The 19,599-nt window shown below is 34.8% G+C and overlaps 1 protein-coding gene across 2 annotated transcripts in view; it reads left to right on the top strand.

Annotated features, from left to right (window-relative positions):
* The window catches only part of TTBK2 (tau tubulin kinase 2), an 85,392-nt gene that overhangs the window by 17,507 nt on the left and 48,286 nt on the right, over positions 1 to 19,599 (top strand). For both annotated transcript variants that reach the window (XM_032111533.1, XM_032111534.1), the window contains exons 2-6: positions 4,117 to 4,276; positions 7,948 to 8,095; positions 13,707 to 13,780; positions 14,792 to 14,932; positions 16,398 to 16,502. In XM_032111533.1, coding sequence (XP_031967424.1) covers positions 4,208 to 4,276; positions 7,948 to 8,095; positions 13,707 to 13,780; positions 14,792 to 14,932; positions 16,398 to 16,502 — 537 coding nt within the window. In that variant the 5' untranslated portion in view covers positions 4,117 to 4,207. The remainder of the gene's footprint in view (positions 1 to 4,116; positions 4,277 to 7,947; positions 8,096 to 13,706; positions 13,781 to 14,791; positions 14,933 to 16,397; positions 16,503 to 19,599) is intronic.

Raw genomic sequence — 19,599 nt, forward strand, 5'->3', positions numbered from 1 at the left:
AAATAATGGATGCTGTTTGTACGGTATTCTGGATATTAGCATTAATGCTCCTTTACCTGTTCTTATTTTATCCTGTGATCAGTTCCCAGCAAAGGCTTATGTTATGGAACAGTCTATCCTCATTGTGTTGTCCTAGTTACTCCATGACCTGTCATCTGGAAATAAATTTGACAGAGGGCTAATTGTCTTTAATTGTGGTAGTTCAGTTATCTTGAAAAGTTCCTCTGTAGTGATAAACTGATCTGAAAAGAAAACTGATGAGTTAATGAATACAGAATTTTATGAGATATATTGCAATTAGAATGGCTGTTACTTTTTTAGGAGAATTACAAAGAAGTGTTCATGGTGCTGAAAATAGCCTTACTGCCACCTATAAAACTGCACTGCTAAGGGATTCATCTGCTGAATGAGTAAGGGAAAGCTTGCACCTTAACTGTGTGTCATTAATTATTCATCTGCTTCAGTGGAATACAGAACATGCTGGAGCTTTTTAAAATTGTTAACAGCATTGTAGGCTGTTAAAGAGCTATGCTGAAAACAATGTATTTCAGTAATACAAATGCAACTGTATTTGCTTTATGAGTCCTTAATTCATCTGTGAAATTTGGAATGGGCCAAACAGTCTGAGTTCAAATCCTTCCAAATTCAGAGAAATTTCAGTTTCAAGCTTGACCTGAGAACCACCTCCAAAGAATGCATATTTATGTCTGTCCAAAAGTCCTCCAAATGTAGTCCTCTCTAATAATGTCCTTTTGTTCCGTATAAATTTGGGGAAGGTGACTGTAATCTAAATTGAACCTACTAGAATACACATTATCTGTTATTAGGTAAGGAATATAAAGATATTTATCCACTGCAGTACATCAATAATTAACAGATTTGCAGATTATACAGTATTAAGGCCATTAGAGAACACATCAGAGCAATGAAACTCTGTCTAGATCAGATTGTGAATAAGGTCTTTAGAAACCATATTCTTGTAGCAATGCCTGAGTGTAAGGATGGAGGTGTATAAGCATCTGATAAAGTTGTGGTTTAACAAAAGTGTAAAGCAGTTTCAGACTTGAATTAGGGAAATCAGACTTCTACCATGAAGAAATAATAAAAAAATCTTTTCTCCATATTAGGAATTGGTATGATAGAGTGTAATTCAGTGTGGATATCTAACTCAGAGTTGCTGTCCATACCACAAGAAGAATGTGGAGCAGGGAGAGGGGTTTTGAAGGAGGATCATATAAAAGACCCATGGTTATGAAGGAAGGCTTAAAGCGAAATGTATTAATTGACAAGAGGTTAAAAAAATATGTTTAGATGTTTAAATGAGGTGAAATTACTGGAAATGGAATTTGGTTACCAAAACTGTAACCAAGTCCTGTGGTAAAAAGTTAAAATTAAACATATTAAATCTTGAAACAAAGCAAGTTGTGCTTATTGTAAGGGAAGGAACATACTGGAACATGTTAGCCGTGAAGAACATTTGGAGTCTTACGTATTAGTGTGTGCTAATTCACTGAAAGAGGTTGAAGTTTTGAAACGACCTGATCAGATAAAGGTTTGGACTGATTTCAAACCTTCTGGCCTTGAAATTTGTCACTGAATCCTCCTTCTACTTTACTTGAAGTCTTGAAAAAAACCAGGATTCTTCAAATTGACTTCAACATGTTTGTAATGCTTGCAGTTGATTGTTAAGCTTCAGGAGGAGCTTAGCACCTTGTCTTCAGGGGCTCAGGAGAGAACTTTTGCTTCCCATGCATGACAGTTCAATGGGTCCTGATGTTTTATTGTTTTGAATACCTGTTAGTGATGATATAGAATAGACATTGTTGCTTTTTAATGATCTAGGATGACAAGAGATGTAACAAGAAATTAGTGTATTAGAATAGGATTGAGAAATTGTGTACATAAAAATTTTGTTACTCTGGCCATGCAGATGTTACATACAGTAATAGACTTCTTCTATGACAATTCTTAAAATACAGGTTCTTTGTATGTATGTGTTGTACCTTTGCACTCTGGGCTGGTTGATGATGCTCTCTCAGTACACTCAAGAATCCATGAATGAATAGCGCTCAGAAATACTTGTCAGAGGTCTGACTATAAATTGTAACTTCAAATGTATTAAAAAAAAAAAAAAAAGTTAAGTATCAAATCGGGAATCAGGTCAAGGCTGATAGCAGTAATAACAAAAAACTCTGAACTGTCATATCTTCGATTTAATAAAGCATCTACTTTTCCTACAGGTGATGAATTTTGCTCACGTTTGAAAGCTTCATCAAAAATCTTACTTGCAATTTTAGATTTTGCTCTGGTGAGATGAATAGTGTCTCCATTACTTGTTTTAAGGAAATATCAGGAAAAAATAAACCCTCTTGAAGTCCCAGTACAGAAGTGAACAGTTCATTTGTGAAGACCAACCCTTGCTTTGGTGTAACTGGCAGGTGGTGGCAAAAGAACCAAACATTTGAGTTAGTGGAAAAACCACTATATGTGCTTTAAGCATGTAATTTGGAAATAGACCTTTTCCCCTTCATTAGTGCCTTTTCATTTTGTCTTAGTTCCTGACTGTGTTATGATAATTCTGTTAGAAAGGACAGTAATTACAGTCAGTGGTTAGTAATGTTAAAGGGGTTCACATAAATGGCTCTAGTTCTATTTAGAATTTTGAGTTTATCTGCAGGGGAGAATTTACTATCACCAGTAGGATTTGAATTGGTTTAGTTCAACCTGATTAAATTGCAGGATGGATGCTGTTACTCAAAACACACAATCTTAATTTGGTTTCCCTTCATTTGTTAGAATTAAACCAATTTAGGCTGTGTATTCTGAATGAGCACTCCTTTACAGGCATGTAATCCACTCTCATTGGGTGTAAATTTAGATCCTCAACTAATCCAGATTAATATTTCTCCAGAGGGGTCTCTGTTATTTGGAGTTGGTTCAACTGTCATAATGTACAATTGAAGCAAAAAGGCATAAATACAGTATGAAAAAGAAATATGAAAGAGCATGAAAAAACCCACAGTTACTGTTGTGTCAAACAAAGGTTTGTCTTAAAAAGCCAGGTTGTTTAAGCAGTAGAGTGTTTCTTAAAAAACATAATTTAGTCCCAGTAGTAAACTTGGCATTTAGCCACATGGAGGGCCATAGCTGATTTAAATCAGAATGGTTTTACCAGTTTTGCATACCGTTTTTGTGTTGATTCAGGGAAAAGCATTATTCACTTGCAGTTTATGCTATTTTGAAAGCAATAGAAATAACCTAAAGCAAATACACTTTTTGAAGAGTATTGTCTTAGGATAAGAGCATTTTTACAAAGAGTTACACTTGTATAATTACACCAGTGTAACAATAAGCACAATTCTAGAAAAGCTCAAAGAATTGAAATAAGCTTTTAATTGGTTGTAGTAGTTGCTGATGGGAGCCATTATGGATATATTAATCTCCAAAGTACAATTTTTTATAATGCTATCTATAATCCAATTTAGCAATGATTGCTAAAACCAGAAAATTAAAAAAATAAACTGTCCAAATTATCATAGACGGGGTTTTTTCCTTACCAAAGACAGCTGTTTATAGCTTGACATAATTGTACTTTAGATGTATTTAATCATAAGTAATCCTAGCTGTGTGAAACACATTGTAAAATGTGAAGTAGTCTGTATGCAATGCAACTGAAATTTAAGTATCTATTTTTAACATTGTAATTTTTGGTTAATATTATTTTAAGGTTGTTATATATTACTATTAATTAATTAAACAATTATTTAGTCAGTTATTAATTAGATTTTAAAAGGGATTATTAAAATTAAGTTTAAATGTAATTATGCCTTGCAGCAATTTGAAACTGCTTGTGGAATATACCTCTCAAAATGTTTAAGTTCATTAGTTCCATCTTGAGATTGGTATTGGAGATTGGAGAGAGAGCAGGCTAAAAAAATTAAGGAAGGATATCCTTGAATTTTTTTCTGTACTGGAAACTGTTTGACTAAAATTTCAACATTAGTCACTATGGGATACAAAAACTAGTTAAGGTGCTGGGTGAGAAACACAACTTTTGCTGTATTTCTTCTTACTCTGTTAATCACTGAGATCCATTATTGTGCTCTGCTTCTGCAGTGACTGGTTAAATGGAAGCCATTCCTGGGATCTGGATGGTTTCTTCTGACGCAGACTTTGCATAGCTGCTCCGTTGCCTCAGGAGGTTGCAATGAGTGGAGGAGGGGATCAGCCTGACATCCTCAGTGTGGGAATATTGGTCAAAGAAAGATGGAAAGTGGTGAGTATGCCTTCCTGCAATTCTTTTTCTTCTTTCAGACATGTTTTTAAAAAGAAGTGGTTTGTGCTTTGAAATTAATTTGAAAATTCTTGTGAGATACATTTTGCTCTTAATACTTATATTAAATTGTGAATGAGCTTTGAAGCTACTTGTTTCTTTTACACTGCTTTAAAAAGAAGTGATGAGGATTTAAGGTAGGTTATTTTTCTTTTCCCTGATAAGGACCTAGGAGAGCTCTTAAATCACAATGTAGTGCCTGATCCAAGCACAACTGGAGGAGCACTTTTAGTATATTGAATCTGATTGGCCAGTGATTATGTCAGTCCATTTTGGAGATCAGTCAGATGCCCTCCCCTGAAATAGTACGTTTGTGAGATATGTTAGTTCTTATCGGAAGATCTTTCAGACTTTGCTGCTCTTCCTTTTGTTTGTTGGATTTTATAGCATAGATTTATTCTCAGATGATTCGTATTCATTTCACTGTGTGCCAGCATTGGTTCTACCATAAATAGCTCTGTTCCCTTTTGCTGTTCATATCCTTGATTTGCATCTTGAGGGAAATAGTATCCATTTGAAGTTATTTTTGCTGGGAAAAACAGGCTGAGTTCTTGTAGCTCCTTCTCCATTCCTCTGATCACTTTATTTTTTTTTCGCTTAGAATTAAAAAAAAAAAAGGGTGGGGGAAAAAAGGCCAGTTCACAATAGAGCCTTTGGGGCATCTGTGTGTGTGTGTAGTAGGCTGTGAATGGATTCTGAACTGGTTGCTTTATATTACTCTCCTATTTCAAGATTTTATTTAGTACTGTAAGACTGAACATAGAAGATACAGATTAATCATTAAGTTCAAAGTCTTAAGAAAGAATAATTTCTACTGTCTTGTGCCCCATCTTTCATTTAAATATGCAGGAAGCTGGTACTAACTTTGTATAGGAAATCTTTGTATTTCCTTTTGGGTAAATAGAACCTAAATAGCTATCTCTGGAGTATAAGTATTTGTAAAATACCTTCTTATATTTGATCTCAATACTGCAGTGAAGTAAAAACTGAAAGCATAGTCTTGAATCAGATAAAATAGTATAAAATACCATTAATAAATAGATACTAACATACTGATATATCACTATCCACAAAACTACTCAGTTGTCCGATGTGTGCAACAGTAGCCCTGTTTTCTTCAGGTTTCTTTTCTTTCCTATGTAATAAAGACTGCTGATGAGATACGTGTCTTCTGGAAAATTTTGAAAGTAGGCTGTAATTTGTTTCATGTGATTATACATTTTCACTTATATGTTTTCTGGATCAAGTGTTACAGGTAGATGAGTGCCAAGTATTTCCTCTAGGTAACTCTTCAATTTCTTCTCTTCTGTAGCAAACATTAAGGATTTTTTGGCATCTAAGGTGATAGACTTCCTGAATTCAGGATTTCATAGGATTTCATTTAGGGTGATCCTATTTTGAAAAGTAAGCATAAAAAAGACAGTATAAAATATTTCTTCCACAGTGACAACCTCCTGCTCTACTGGTGTCTGTTAGCGTTTGCTTTTATCCTTTGTTGATGCCTTTCCTCATGCCTCTTTTTTGCCTTCAAAATATTTATTACAATCCTGACTTAGAGAGACTTGATTGTAATGGTAATTGTTTTTAGATATGTTTAAGAATGCCATTCATTATGTAGTGTAAGGAAAAGTACCAAGATAAAACTTGTTGGAAATTGTATGCTTTAGCCTGGAAGCATACGAAGACACAAAAGTTGAAGAGAGAATGGAGAGAAGGAGTTTGGGATGTGAGATGCTGAATGCAAAAAAGAGAAGCCTGAAACTAGTGTACAAAGTGGGAAATTGTAATGCAGGTGTAAACAAGGGCAATGCGGTCCTCATCAAGGTAAGAGATGTTGAGCAGATGTGGCAGGAGGCCAGTATGGTTGAATGGTCAACACCTCTGTGAACTGGAAAGCAAAATGCAAGTGAACAGAAGGTGGGAACAGGGATGGGCTGCCCAAGATTAACATGGAGACATTGCCTCTGTATGATGAATGAATGCAAAAGCTGGAGCTCAGCTGGCAGTTGTGTCTGGTGAAGGATGTGAAACGCAACAAGAAAGGCTTCTATAGGGATGTTGGCAGCAAAAAAAAGACCAAGGAAAATATGGGCTCATTGTTTAATGTGTGTGACTTGGTGACAAAGGACATGGAAAGTATTTTTTTCTGCAATCAAAGAGAAGTTAATTTGTGCCTGGAACTGCTGACTGATGTAATTATTGGGTGTATGTTAATGATTCTGGTGTGCTTTATCTGAGGATATAAATTGATCTGTTTATTTTATTAGTGTGGTGGTCTGTTTGTTTGAAATTTTTTTAAGCACACAAGCAGAGAAACAACCTTTCAAAGGCATTCTTTCTTGGTCAGGCCATTTCTTAAAGCTGATAAATGAAGTTAGATGATAAATTCGTCTACATTTGTAAGGGGTGAGGATGGCTGTGTCACCTCTTTCCTTTTCCTCTCACCTTTTTCACTATGCATTCTCACTGGTGTGCTTGTATTATGCTGAAAATTCATGTGTTATCTGTTATATTCTTCCTTATTCATAGAGATTAGGCCATTTTAAAAAGTGTTTTTCCTGCTCAGTCAAATGTCTGATGGTCTGGATTAGGAGACATTAGCTTAATTTTCAGAATCTGAAGGTAGGTGAGCGTATTGCTGCTCTCTAGAACTCTGGACTGTTTAGGTGACATTTAATGCAGTGCAGTCATATAATGTTAGCAACTGTATGTTTTCAGATGACATTTAGAAAACCATGTCAGTCGTAGGGTAAGTTCTTTTTGTCTCCTTTTCTCTTTTATCAGCTTTGGAATGTTAGCCAGGGGAGGCATTTTGTGAAACAACTCTGACATTTTTGATATTGAAAACCAAAGAAGTCTGTTCCCTGTGACCACTTAAAGCAGAGTGAACAGACACCTATTAATATTTGCTCTGAATGTAGTGCAAACTACCTACTATGCCATGAGCATTCTTTTTGCCTGTTCCTTGCACAGATGAAACTTTTAGTGCTGCAAGTTTCTTTAGTCTGTCTGCTAAAAAGAATGGTAGTGATGAATTGTAGGTAAATGTGAGTAACACTGGAAATGTATATTCAAAGAAATCGTAGCCATTTCTTATAATTTATGATTTAGCTGCTGTGTGTAAGTCACTCCATATAATTGAAAATACTGTCTCTTTTCAGGAAGTCCAAAAACTTGTATAACTTTATACCTTTATTGTTCAGTGTGCATACTTCTGAAAAGAGAAAAAGATGGCATATTTTAAAAATGTCACTGTGCATTTGTCTTTGACGATCTCTGGGCTCTGTGTGACTATTTGAGGAAAGTCTTTATTCAGCATGCTGACTTTGCCCAGATTCATGCTGGGGATACTACTGCACTCTTCTATTATACTATATACAATAGTGCAGATGGAGATCAGGTGTGTTCTATTCCAAACTGTGGTTAGCCATACCTTTGTCAATTATTCAGTAGCTCTTTCATGTACTGAAGGATATGATGGTTATTTTAAAATCTGTTTGTAATACAACGGCCTTTGTGGTATGACAGGCAGAACAAAGAAGTATTGCTGTTTTAATTACTTTCTTCTCCTCTCTTTAAAATATGTTTTTGTTCTTTCTTTTTCCCCAATATAGTTGAGGAAAATAGGAGGTGGAGGGTTTGGAGAAATTTACGATGCACTGGACTTGCTTACTCGGGAAAACGTTGCACTGAAGGTCGAATCAGCTCAGCAGCCAAAGCAAGTGCTGAAAATGGAAGTAGCTGTGTTGAAGAAGCTGCAAGGTAGGGCTGTACCTTGGATATGCAAGAAGTAGAATGTCAGTGTATCTTCTTTTAAAAAATCATTGTAATTAAAATAATACTTTGAGTAAATATTTCCTATATTCTGCAGGTTATTGGTAAATGATTATTAGAAGTGGAATAGAAGCTCTTTCAGATTCTGAAAGTTTTGCTACAGGGAAGCTTTTCTTCGAAATGGGATGACATGAAAATAAAAAGAACAACAAAAAATTCAATTGCTGCAAAAACCTCTGTTCAGATTTAGTTTATTATGAATCCATATCTTCTCTTTGTTTTTTGCTCTAGACTTCGTTGTTATTCTTGTTTTTATTTTTTCTTCTAAGATGGTCTTTTTTTTCTGTACTATGTAGCATCGAATCTGTGAGGGTCCTTCACACAGCATCCGGGATAAGAATATTTGTTTTCTTTGCTTTGTGGTATTGCTAAGAATTCTAATGTTGAAATGGGAAACATATTTTAAAAAATCCCCACAAGCAAATGCTTCAACTTTGAAGTACTGTAACTTGTAGGAAAAAATTACTGGCATGTAAAGTCCTGAAATACTTCTAGGATTCAGTTCCTTGAATCAGAGTTTGAATAGTCGCACTTTCTGTACCTTTAGATCCTTTAATGAAGCTATCAATACAGAGAAATATGCAGTGGCTTCTCTTCATTGCTTTTCATAACACAAGATTACAGAAAGAAAATTTAAAGGGCAACTTTTTATTTAAATTTTTTTATTTTTAATCTGGAAGATTCTGAATAATACATGCAATCCTGTCAGCAGCCAAATTTTTCCAAACTCTTAGTTTGAATAAAACAAAATCTGCATGACATATGGTGCTGCTTAATGTGCTGTAAAGGTCACACTGCAGCAGAAATTGACAGCCTCTATAGATTTAAGAGGGCAAGCATGTCACATGTTATGATGTTAACAAACTACGCTTTTCTCTGTTTAAAGGATTTCACAAAAGCATCTAGTATTATGTAGCTGGGCTAGATTTTCTTCAAATTTAAAGTTTCTAGTCCAGAGATGAATAGTAAATTTTAGTATTGCCAATTGAAAGTTTGCAAAACATTTGTCAGGGTTCTTGAAAGAAATTATCCTAAATAGAGTGAGTTTTGAAGAGCAAAATACTCTGTAACTCTTGGGGTTTATAAATGCTCCGAATTAATTTTTCCAAGGGTTTGTGGTTTTTTTCTGCACACATGAGCTTGATTCTTTTTTTACAAAACCCAGAGTCTTTAAAGTGGTGTAGATGAAGCAACTAAATGATAAGGAAATTAATAGATCTGAAAGAAAATACTGGAATTTGGTAGCACTACAGTGCCAATGTGTTTATGAAAACATGACCTTATATAGGACTGCATAACTGGAGTGCATTTTAACTTTCTACTTTAAGTTAAAGTATAGCTGAGTTTCAGTTAAAATATTAGAAAAGTGATTTTTTCTTAGACAAAACTTTTTTATCTTTTGAAATATTTGTGGAAAAAAAAAGATGAAATAATAAAATATTTATGTGTGAATAATTGCCATAGGGCCTTCCAGAAGTTATTTTCTCAGAGGAATACTGATAAGGAAACTGCAATTCCAAACAACCCAAGTCTTCCTGCAGAAGAGTCTTTGGTTCTATTGAATCATGGGAAACGTCTAGATAAAAAGAACAGAGCAATGAAACACCTGCACAACAGATCCACTGAGACTAATAATCCACAAAATACATAATCCAAATAAATATTTCTGTTATTTATTTCCTCAATATTATTTCTCTGAGAAAATAATAAATAGAAGCTTTTATATAGCTGAAATGCAGATTTTGTGTGAGATCTTTAGAAATAACACTTTTGACAATCTTTCTTATGAGAAAACAATTTAAATATATTATTCTTTACTTTTTATATCTTGTTGCTCTCTTGCACAAAAAAAAAAAAAAAAAAGAAAAAGAAAAAAAAGACAAAGGTTGGTGATGATAGTAACACTAGAGGTGACCTCTAGTCATTGCTGTGGAAGCTCCAAATTTAACACTATTACTGCTCTGGTTTTAGATAGAGAATGTTGTAAGTGATCAGTGAAGCAAACACAGTGAAGAGATGGGTCAAAGGTGAACCTTTTGCATATACTGCGATTTATAATTTGCATAAATACGGTACCTTATTTTTACATGCAGCTTTTTTTATCCATACTTAGAAGATTTTTTATAAATAAGATTAGGGTAGAGACCATTTATGTTTTACAAAAATCTTTGCTCCTAGGAGCCATTTGCATTAATTTCTTTACCTTCACAAGTTTTCAGTATGGAAGAGGCTCGAAAATTTGGAGCATAGGGAAAATCAAGAAAAGTGGACGAAAATGGAGAAAAACAACTTTGTAATTGCTTCTTGAAGATTTTGTTATTATTCTTAAATGCTTTTTTTATCATGTAGAAATTAGTCTTATTTTTGACAATTTTTTTCTTTTCATGCAGATTCGGACCCAGGTGAAATTGTAAAACAGTTCTTTTAGGATATTTTTGTAACAACCTTCTATTAGCATACATCCTCTGAGACCAACTTTTATCTTGTTCTTCTATCCCTTTTTGGTGTGTGTTTATGTATATATGTATATGTATATAATTACTCTCCTTTTCTCAAAGGGCCTAGGTTCTTGTCTCGCAAGGTATTCTAATTACATTGGACATAGGAATAGAATAGAAGGAATAGAATTGTCATGAAAATCCTTTTACTTTCAAATATTTGAAAAGTTTCCTCTATTTTTAATGAGAGACAGTGAGCTTGCAGTGTCATTGAGAATTTTCTTGATGTGTGGAGCTGATTTTTAAAAAGTATTGTTCAATTTGTGGAATATTATGAAAAAAAGGGTTTTAGAAGAGAGCTAAATAAACAGGTGTAATGTCTCTCAATAGAGCAGAAAAGCTCTTCCAGTCTATACTGCGCTTAGGCACATTTTCAGGATTATAAACATGCTTTTGAGTGTATCTCTATTAGAATCTTATATCACAGAAACTGTGAAACTGAAATAAGAATAGCTGTTGGTAGAAGTGCAGGGATGTGCTATTTCTTACCATTCTTTACTTTCAGAAATTTTAAAAATTGAAACAGTGTGGTCATTATTGCGGGGGTAAAATGAGTAATAACTGTGTGGTATAATGAAGTATATAAAAGTAATAACTTTGTATATGGTACAGTGACTAATAAAAAGCTTCAAAGAAGCTCTTTTTAAGACTGAGCTAGCAAAACATGCTGGAATATGTGAGTAACTGTATGCCTTCTCTCTTAATTATGGCGGAGGACTAGGTTCACTGATATGGCCATTTATTACAGCTTAGTCATCAATTACATCTTAATTTTTTTCCCCCTGCTGTCTCCTAATTATTGTTGCAGAATATTGTTTAACTCTTTAGGTTCTTTATTTTTGCTTTTTTTAAAAAAAATAAATCTGCTGCAACAGATGGTTGTTTTGTTTAACCATGTTGTTAGGCCATCTGTTCCCACAGTCAGATGGGAGAAGACAGATTTATCACATCTCACTCAGTGAGAGTGAGACTCACTCAGTTGGTTTCTGTCTCACACAACCTTACAGACTTCTCCCTCACTCATTTACAGCTCTTGAGCATAATTTAGTGATGGGCTGTGTCTGGTGTAGGCTGTAAAGCTGCTGTAGTGATACACTGCAGCAGCCTGGGGAATGGCACACAGGCTTAACACCCTCCCTAGGAGGTTTTTCAGGGGCACAGTTGTTCGCTGCAGCCTGCTACCATCATCATCTTGCCCTGCAGCCCAGCCATGTAGCTCACAGGTGTGAAAAAATACTGTTTTCCTGCTAAGGAAAAGGCTGTAGTAGGTGTGTATAGCCCCAATGGAGTGGGGGAGGATCATTCTATTTGAATAAGTTATGAAGGCTCTACTTCTCCCCTTCCTCTTTCCTCAGTTTTATGTAAGAGTTCTTAGGGAATTTACCACATAAACTGAGTTAGTGCTCCAGTCAAAATGGGATTTCTCTGACCAAACTGAGTTTTGGACATTTACTGAATTAGCCAGATAAAATCTGACTCATGTATTTTTCTCTGAAGATGTTCCTTCAGAATACCCACAAGTGGCTGTAAAATTAATCATAAATATTTGAGATGACGCTTCAATAATGGAAACTGCAGCAATGAATATACAAAATTTCATCTTGATAAATTTGCTGCTAATCCTTTTTCTTCATAAAATTATACTGTCTGTAATATTGCCTGTCTTACTTGAACAAATGGGTAGAAGGAAAAAGTGTGGGAAAACCAGCGATACTTAAAGTTTAGCACTTATGTATTTGCAGAAATGTAGAGATTTCTTTTAAAATAAATTATTTTGATGAATCCTGTAAGATATTCTTTGTTTAAAAGGGCCTACCTACCTGTTTTAATTGGATGTGTCAGGCAGCTTCCTGAGGAAGCAAGAAAGAGACAGCCACTTCTGTCAAGTGAATTGAAAATATTCAGAAGCTGTAGGGTCAAGTTTTAGGGTTTTGATGGAGCTATGAGTTTAGCAGTAGCAAAAAGTCCCCTCAGATCTGTAGGTAGACATTATGGTGTTTTGAAAGCACTAATGGGGGGGGGTTTCCCTGTTTATGACATTCTTGTAATCCTAAGGGTAAAGAAATTAATGATAGAAATCTTAGGTGACAAATTTTACACATCTTTAGCTACCATTGGAGACGATCAGCCTTCTGTTGGCTGTAGCTTCCATTGATGTGAGAAAGGAAGATAAATGGCCTGAGGGACTTTAATCCTACAGTTCCATGTTCAGTAGTAGAGTGGGGCAGAGTGGGATCATAAGGGGTCCCAGCTTCTCTTGAAGTCAATGAACACTGGTACCAAAATGACAATGGGTTTGCATTCCCCTTCTGTTTCCCAGCTGCAGCCTTTGGCTTGCTTTTTTCTCTGTATTTACCTGGGGAATCTTATGCTTTGACTTACAACTGCAGGATAGTAAGGAGATTATTTTTGACCTGTCTTCTCCTTTGCAATTTGCTCCTAGGACAGGAGGAGGCTTTAAAGAAAATCAGCTTAAACAAAACTCTGAAATTTTTTTTTTTCCAGTTCCAAGTTACCTGAGCTGAATTTATCTTTTGTAGCTAAACAGCAAGGATTGTGTTCTAGAGAAAGATATTAATAAATTGGATTAGTTGAATAACATTTTCTACAATTTTTTAATACAAAACGTAACTCACAAGTAATACTACTGTTTTCTTTCACCATGGCAGCTGCAGCTAATAGAAAAGAGGAATATTGGCTAGGGATATATATTGTCTATAACAAGCCATTAGCTTTGTAAGAAAATAACCTTTTCCAGTCCAAAATCCTCCACATTTGTGGACATTTAGGCATGTTGTGATGCATGTTTTCTTATGGAAGAGTGAGAGCTGTGGTAGGGCTACATAGATTATGGGCAAAAATTTCTGGTTAGTTGCAGGTAGAACTAACTTTGGTTTTATTGCTGTTGAACTGCATGGGGCTTAGTTTATTAAAGATCTCAATAGATATATAACTGTCTTTTCCAGTGATTTCCTAGGTATTTCAAGGAATAAACCATAGAATTTCAATATTACTGGCTAATTTGCTTCTTTTTCTCTTAGGAAAAGATCATGTCTGTAGATTCATAGGATGTGGACGGAATGACAGATTTAACTATGTGGTCATGCAATTGCAGGTTAGTGTATCAAAGAGCTCAATGTTTGCTTGTGTGTTTAGGTTTATTAGCCAAGCATATACAAAACCAGTAAAATTTTAGAGGATGCTAAACAAAAAAAAACAAACCCAAGGATCACAAATGCATTGTAGTGAGTGAACCTAAATTGAGCACATCCTTATATCTTTTTGCTTTTATATCCTTTCCATAATTCTCTTAAAAAGGAGAAAGCTTGCATCCTGAGAAAGACCCAACTGTTGGAAGAATGAACTGTGATGTCTTCTGAGATATTTTACATTCCTTTTAAGTCTTCACTTGAAGATAGTCTAAAATGTATTATATTGGTTTCTGCATTTTGTTGGCTTTTTAAGTAAAAATAAAAAATTACCCTTTGCAAGTAAAAGAAAACAATTTTACTGAAAGACTTGTTCATTTAGAAAGGGATAAAACAGCTGATTAGCACTTAGAGTTGTGGGATTAATGACATTCTGATGAATATGAATACTGAAAAAATGTGTTCTAGTTCATACTGTTGTTCATCTGTTATTTTAGCAGAACAAGAGTTCTGTGATGTCATGGGGTTGCATTTCCTACATAATATAATTATATATTTTTCATCTGTTTGATGCAATGTATAATTAAATTATGTACTTTTCCTTAAAGAAGTGAGTGTGAAGAAGTCTTACTTAGCAAGCACTTTCTCAGTGGCCGTTTTGGGTATGACACAAATACAGTGTTAACTAATAGTGTTTGTACTGGCCTTCTAATAGGGATTAGTTTGTTCCATGTTTTTAGGAATAGGAAGGTACTAAGGTTCATATTTTCAAAGACAGATTCTAAATTTAGTGTTGGAGATACTTGGGGACATACAGTCATTACATTTAGGTGAGATGTGTTACCCTTGAGTGCGAAAATAGGTACTGAAAGTACTTCATGGTTAATTATGAACAACTAAAGAAGAAGTAGGAAGACTTGACACCATCTGTGATTCTTGGGTTTTTTTTTATGAAAATGTCCTTTTAATTCTCTCAGGGTCGAAACTTGGCAGACCTGCGTCGTAGCCAATCTCGAGGAACATTCACCATTAGTACCACTCTGCGGCTTGGGAAGCAGATTTTGGAATCTATTGAAAGTATTCATTCTGTGGGATTCCTGCACAGGGACATTAAACCAGTAAGTCCGCCCATTAAAATGGACAAGTAAGATGTGGTCATTAGATGGCCGCATAAGTAAGGTTAGGTTCTGTACTAGATGCTAAAATGCAAAAATGAGAAGGGACAAAAAATTGATTGTTTAATCATCAGATAGGGCAGATTTTTTCTGTTAATTAATGTTGGATTACAACAACAGTAACTTAGGTCTTTTTCATTGTCTCCAGTTTAGGCTTCCTTGCAATTTTCTGAATTAAAACTTCCAACTCTTATCTTTAGCATCATGTAACCAAGAGTATTTGCCATAAGATATGACATAATGTATTGGACTACTGGCAATTAATATTGTCATATAATAAATCTAAAAGAATAGATACTAACTGTAGAGTGTATTTATAAGTCCTTCAATAGAAAATTTTTTGTATGTAATATATTTTCAACAAACAAGAAAAAGAAAGATTGTATGAGAAAAATATTGTTTTCTTGTTCAATTCTAATAAGATCTATTGTCAATATGTCATTATGGAGGAGAGTGCCATACTGATGGTATCACGCTTTTGTTCTTACTCTTTTTTCTGATTTTCTTTGAATTTATTCCTGAAATTCAATCACCTGTTTTTAATATTGCTCTGTATGACAAATATCATTAGAACTCTGAACTGTCAAAATTTGTAAATGGGGAAAAAATAAGCAAATCTTTGTGTTTTCTGACAGATGCAAATATTTGCTAAGTTTCCTGTCAGCTGAATGATGCTCACATAAAACTTCCAATAAATTTCTGTACATTAGGAAAATTTTATTTGCATCACTTCTTCTTGGCAACTTTTTATAAAAGTATTCTCCCTGACCCATCCCCATTTAAGCCTTCATTTAATAGGGAAAGGACATAGAGGCAGTGAGTGTCAAGTGAAATAGGTGAGAAAGAATTAGCTGGAGCTAACTGTGCTTTGTGCTGAAGTCAAATCTTGACATTCTTGGTTGTTTGTTTTCCTTGTGATCAATTATGCAATGCTGAGATTCTGTGAGAAGGTGACATGATTGGAAAATTCTTGCTAAAATTTAATATATTTTAAGTGACAAAGTAAGACGACAATCTCTTTGGACAATATAGGGTACTGTTCAGATATGCTGGGTTCGATGCCTGTTTTTCTTAGCAATGTTTTCTTCAAATTTAGTGGGAGTTCAGTAGAAGTGAAAACATGGAAGGAAGAAAGAATAGAGAAATAGAATAGAGATAGATAGAAGAGAGAATAGAGAAATAGAGAAAGAATAGAGAAATAGAATAGAGATAGATAGAAGAGAGAATAGAGAAATAGAGAAAGAATAGAGAAATAGAATAGAGATAGATAGAAGAGAGAATAGAGAAATAGGGGAAGAATAGAGAAATAGAATATGAATTTTCTGGTTGCGTTGTTGCATTATATGTGAACGTATTGAAACCTGTGAGTATTTATCTAATATCTATCTGTATTTGTTTTTCTTCCTAGTCAAACTTCGCTATGGGACGTTTTCCAAGCACCTGTAGGAAGTGCTTTATGCTGGATTTTGGCTTAGCACGGCAATTTACCAACTCATGTGGTGATGTCAGACCAGTAAGATTTTTTTCACAGTTGAAATTCAAATACTTGAATGTGGTAGTATGCTGTCTTTTCTTCTGGAGAAGTATGGGAGTTGTGTTGAACTGGTAACTATTCTAAACTTGATAAACGCCATCTCAGATCAGAAATGCCATGTAATTTATTGATTGTGTTAAAAGACTGGCAGTAGGGTATGATTCAGGTTTCTGGGTTTTGGTGTGAGATGGAGGTATATGTGTAAGATATTTTGAGATAATCTGTCATTTGGTTTGGAAAATCAAGGGGTAAATAGGTTTTCATTAAGTGTCAGAATAATATACCAGAATTGAATTTCAATTGGTATCTTATACTGCATTTAAAAAAAACCCAAAAAACCAACCAACAAAATCTGAGGAGAAAAAAGTAAAAGTCAGACACTAAATGGAATATATATAATCTTCTGAAAGAGAAAGTCTGAATAATTAAAATAGTGATAGGACATAGTTAAGTGTAGTTGTTGTATTCCCAATGCAATGCAGTCTGAAGAAAATTGTAGGTAAAAACATATCAATGAGGAAATTACAATTTTAAGTAAGTAGAGCCTCCCTAATTCACTGGTGGGCAGTTAGTTTTGTTAATTTCAAAGTTTCAAAATGAGCAAGTCACTACCATTGTACATGGCGATGTTTAAAAACATTTTCTTTATTAAGGTAGATTAGTTTACATTTTGATGGCAACACTGAATAATGTACTAGTCAATATTGTGTAGCATATTTATAAATATGATGCAAATTGAGTAGTAGAAGCCTTCTCAACAGGATTTTCACTTTTATTTTGCCTAAGAAGTTGAGAAAGTAGCAGATTTTTGTGTGCAGATTATGAGGTATGTGAATTAGTAAGGTAAATTAGTGGGGTTCTGCTGTACTCTATTCCTTCAGCTGTAATGCTGGACACTGCAATGAAAGCAAAGATCAGGGAAGGCCAACAGAGTGCCTGCTGCTGTTGGAAAGGTGAGCTAAACATTTTAAGTAATTTTATATATATTTTTTTCATTTCTCAGTGTTCTTGTTGTGTCCTGTGTGTGGCTGCTTATAATGTTTTTTAAACTAATCTGTAATTTCAAGGAGAAAACAATTCCCAAGATTGTCTCTATATGTACACCAATGGTAATATTTTCAGAAAAAATAAATAACGGAAAATTCAATATTATATTCTTTCTTTTGTAAAAGCTACCTCTTGCCTTTTGTTTTTCATTGCAGTGCCCTACAATATAACTGAAGTAATTCTTCAGTTGAAATTCTTTAGTAGTGTTTGACAGTGTAATCAATATTTGTAGAGTGCAGTGATGGTGGGGAGAAAGACAGTTTTGTTTGTGTGTAAGAGAAATGGTTCTTGGATAGAGAGCAGTCATGCTGTTGGCCTTGCTTACTAATAGGATTTATTAATATTTTCATTAAATGTGCTATGTGCTTCTCCTTAAGGCTATCCTTCTAAGCTTCATTAGCTTTCTTCAGCAGATACTGCAAATAATGCAGAACAATGTAAAAGCATGTTCTCCAAAAACATAATACTCTCTTCATGAAAACATATTCCATAGTTAAGGTTGGCTTGTTGACTAGCTTTTTATAGTGCTAGTTTTCCTTTCCCTGTTTGACTCTCTTTATCTCAAACCATGAGTTTTCTGGCTTTTACCTCTCTGATTCTTTCCCCTATCTTGCTGTTGGGGAGTGGGTGGGTGGCTGGGTGGGGCTTGGTTGCTGGCTAAGCCACGACAGGCTGTTGTTAGTTGTTTGTTATGGACAGGTTTGGAGAGAGGATTTTTTGTTGTCAGTTTATTCTCTTCCTGAGGAGTTATGGTGTCTCCTTAGACTTCTTACCTGAAAGAATGGTCAAGGCAGAGAACTTAGAACAAGAAATCCTTTCTTGAAGATGATCCGAACTAATTTTATGCCATTTTTCTGTACTGAAGGATCCCCCAGAGTTGCCTGTCATGCCTGTCATCTCCTAAGACATCTCAGTGTGTTGTTTTCAGAGATGTAGTTCATCTTTGTACTGCCCATCTTAATGTCAGACTCCATGGTGATTTAGGACTGTTAAAACCATGCTACCAGGGAGTCCATTCAGCTGTAGCTGTTTCTAAGTACTGTTTTGAAAAATGCAGATTTAATATAAAAAGCTTCTCAGAAAGCGGTATTTAAAGAAAAAAGGTTTTCAACACTTGTAGTGCTTACTGTGTTTTTCATTGCATTTTTGAGTGTCACCTATGGACTATCTGTATAAAGAACTGAGGAGCCAGCATTGTCAGTCCATTTCACTGTTTTTTTTCTCCATGGGATTTGCATTAGGTTAGCTACAATAACCTTTGGTTTGCAGCAGCCAAATGGCAGTAAAACTGATTTTGAAAGGGAAAAAAATTCAAGGAGATAACGTTGTAATTCATCCACCAAGAATAAGATGGAATCTAATTTCTTCTGTAGGTGTTAATGTCACCTCTATTCACACATTTTTGTATGCATCAGAGTCTCTTCTTCATGAAAAACTTTTGAAGTCAGTAAGCAACAGCAGTTTTCATGTGAACTACTGCTGAAGGATGCACTGATTTTTACATAACTGAGGGACACAAATAATTAAGAAGGGAAACAGATATCTCTTGGGAATCATCAGTTAGGTTTTCCTCATATATTAACTTGGGGGCCTAGCCAATAATGTGTTGTTTGGGTCATCCAGTCCATCTGACCCAAACTTTCAATGCCAAGGATGGCATGGAGTTAAAGAGCAGAGGAGTTCCACATGCTTTTAAAACTGGTCATGAATTTCTATGTAAACACAGAAACATATGTTTTGTGTTTGTAAAAACTAGTGTCAAATTTCTTCTTTGTTCTTCCTGATTTCTCTGGTACTTCTGTTATTGCCTCTTTTGCTTTTTTAACATAATCTTTTCACACACTGCAGCTGAAATAGCCTTTTATAGCCTCTGTCTAGAACTACAGAATTTCCTCATCCAGCAATATCAGAATTCTTTTTCAGAAAAGAGTGAAATAATACATCTCCAGTATATTGTAGTTGTAGCTGTCTTTATTCTCTTCCCTTCTCTTCCCTACAAAGGGAATGCAGTGTTCTAAGCTTATTTTTA

Source organism: Corvus moneduloides, chromosome 6 (genome assembly GCF_009650955.1).
Source record: "Corvus moneduloides isolate bCorMon1 chromosome 6, bCorMon1.pri, whole genome shotgun sequence".
Taxonomy (NCBI): domain Eukaryota; kingdom Metazoa; phylum Chordata; class Aves; order Passeriformes; family Corvidae; genus Corvus; species Corvus moneduloides.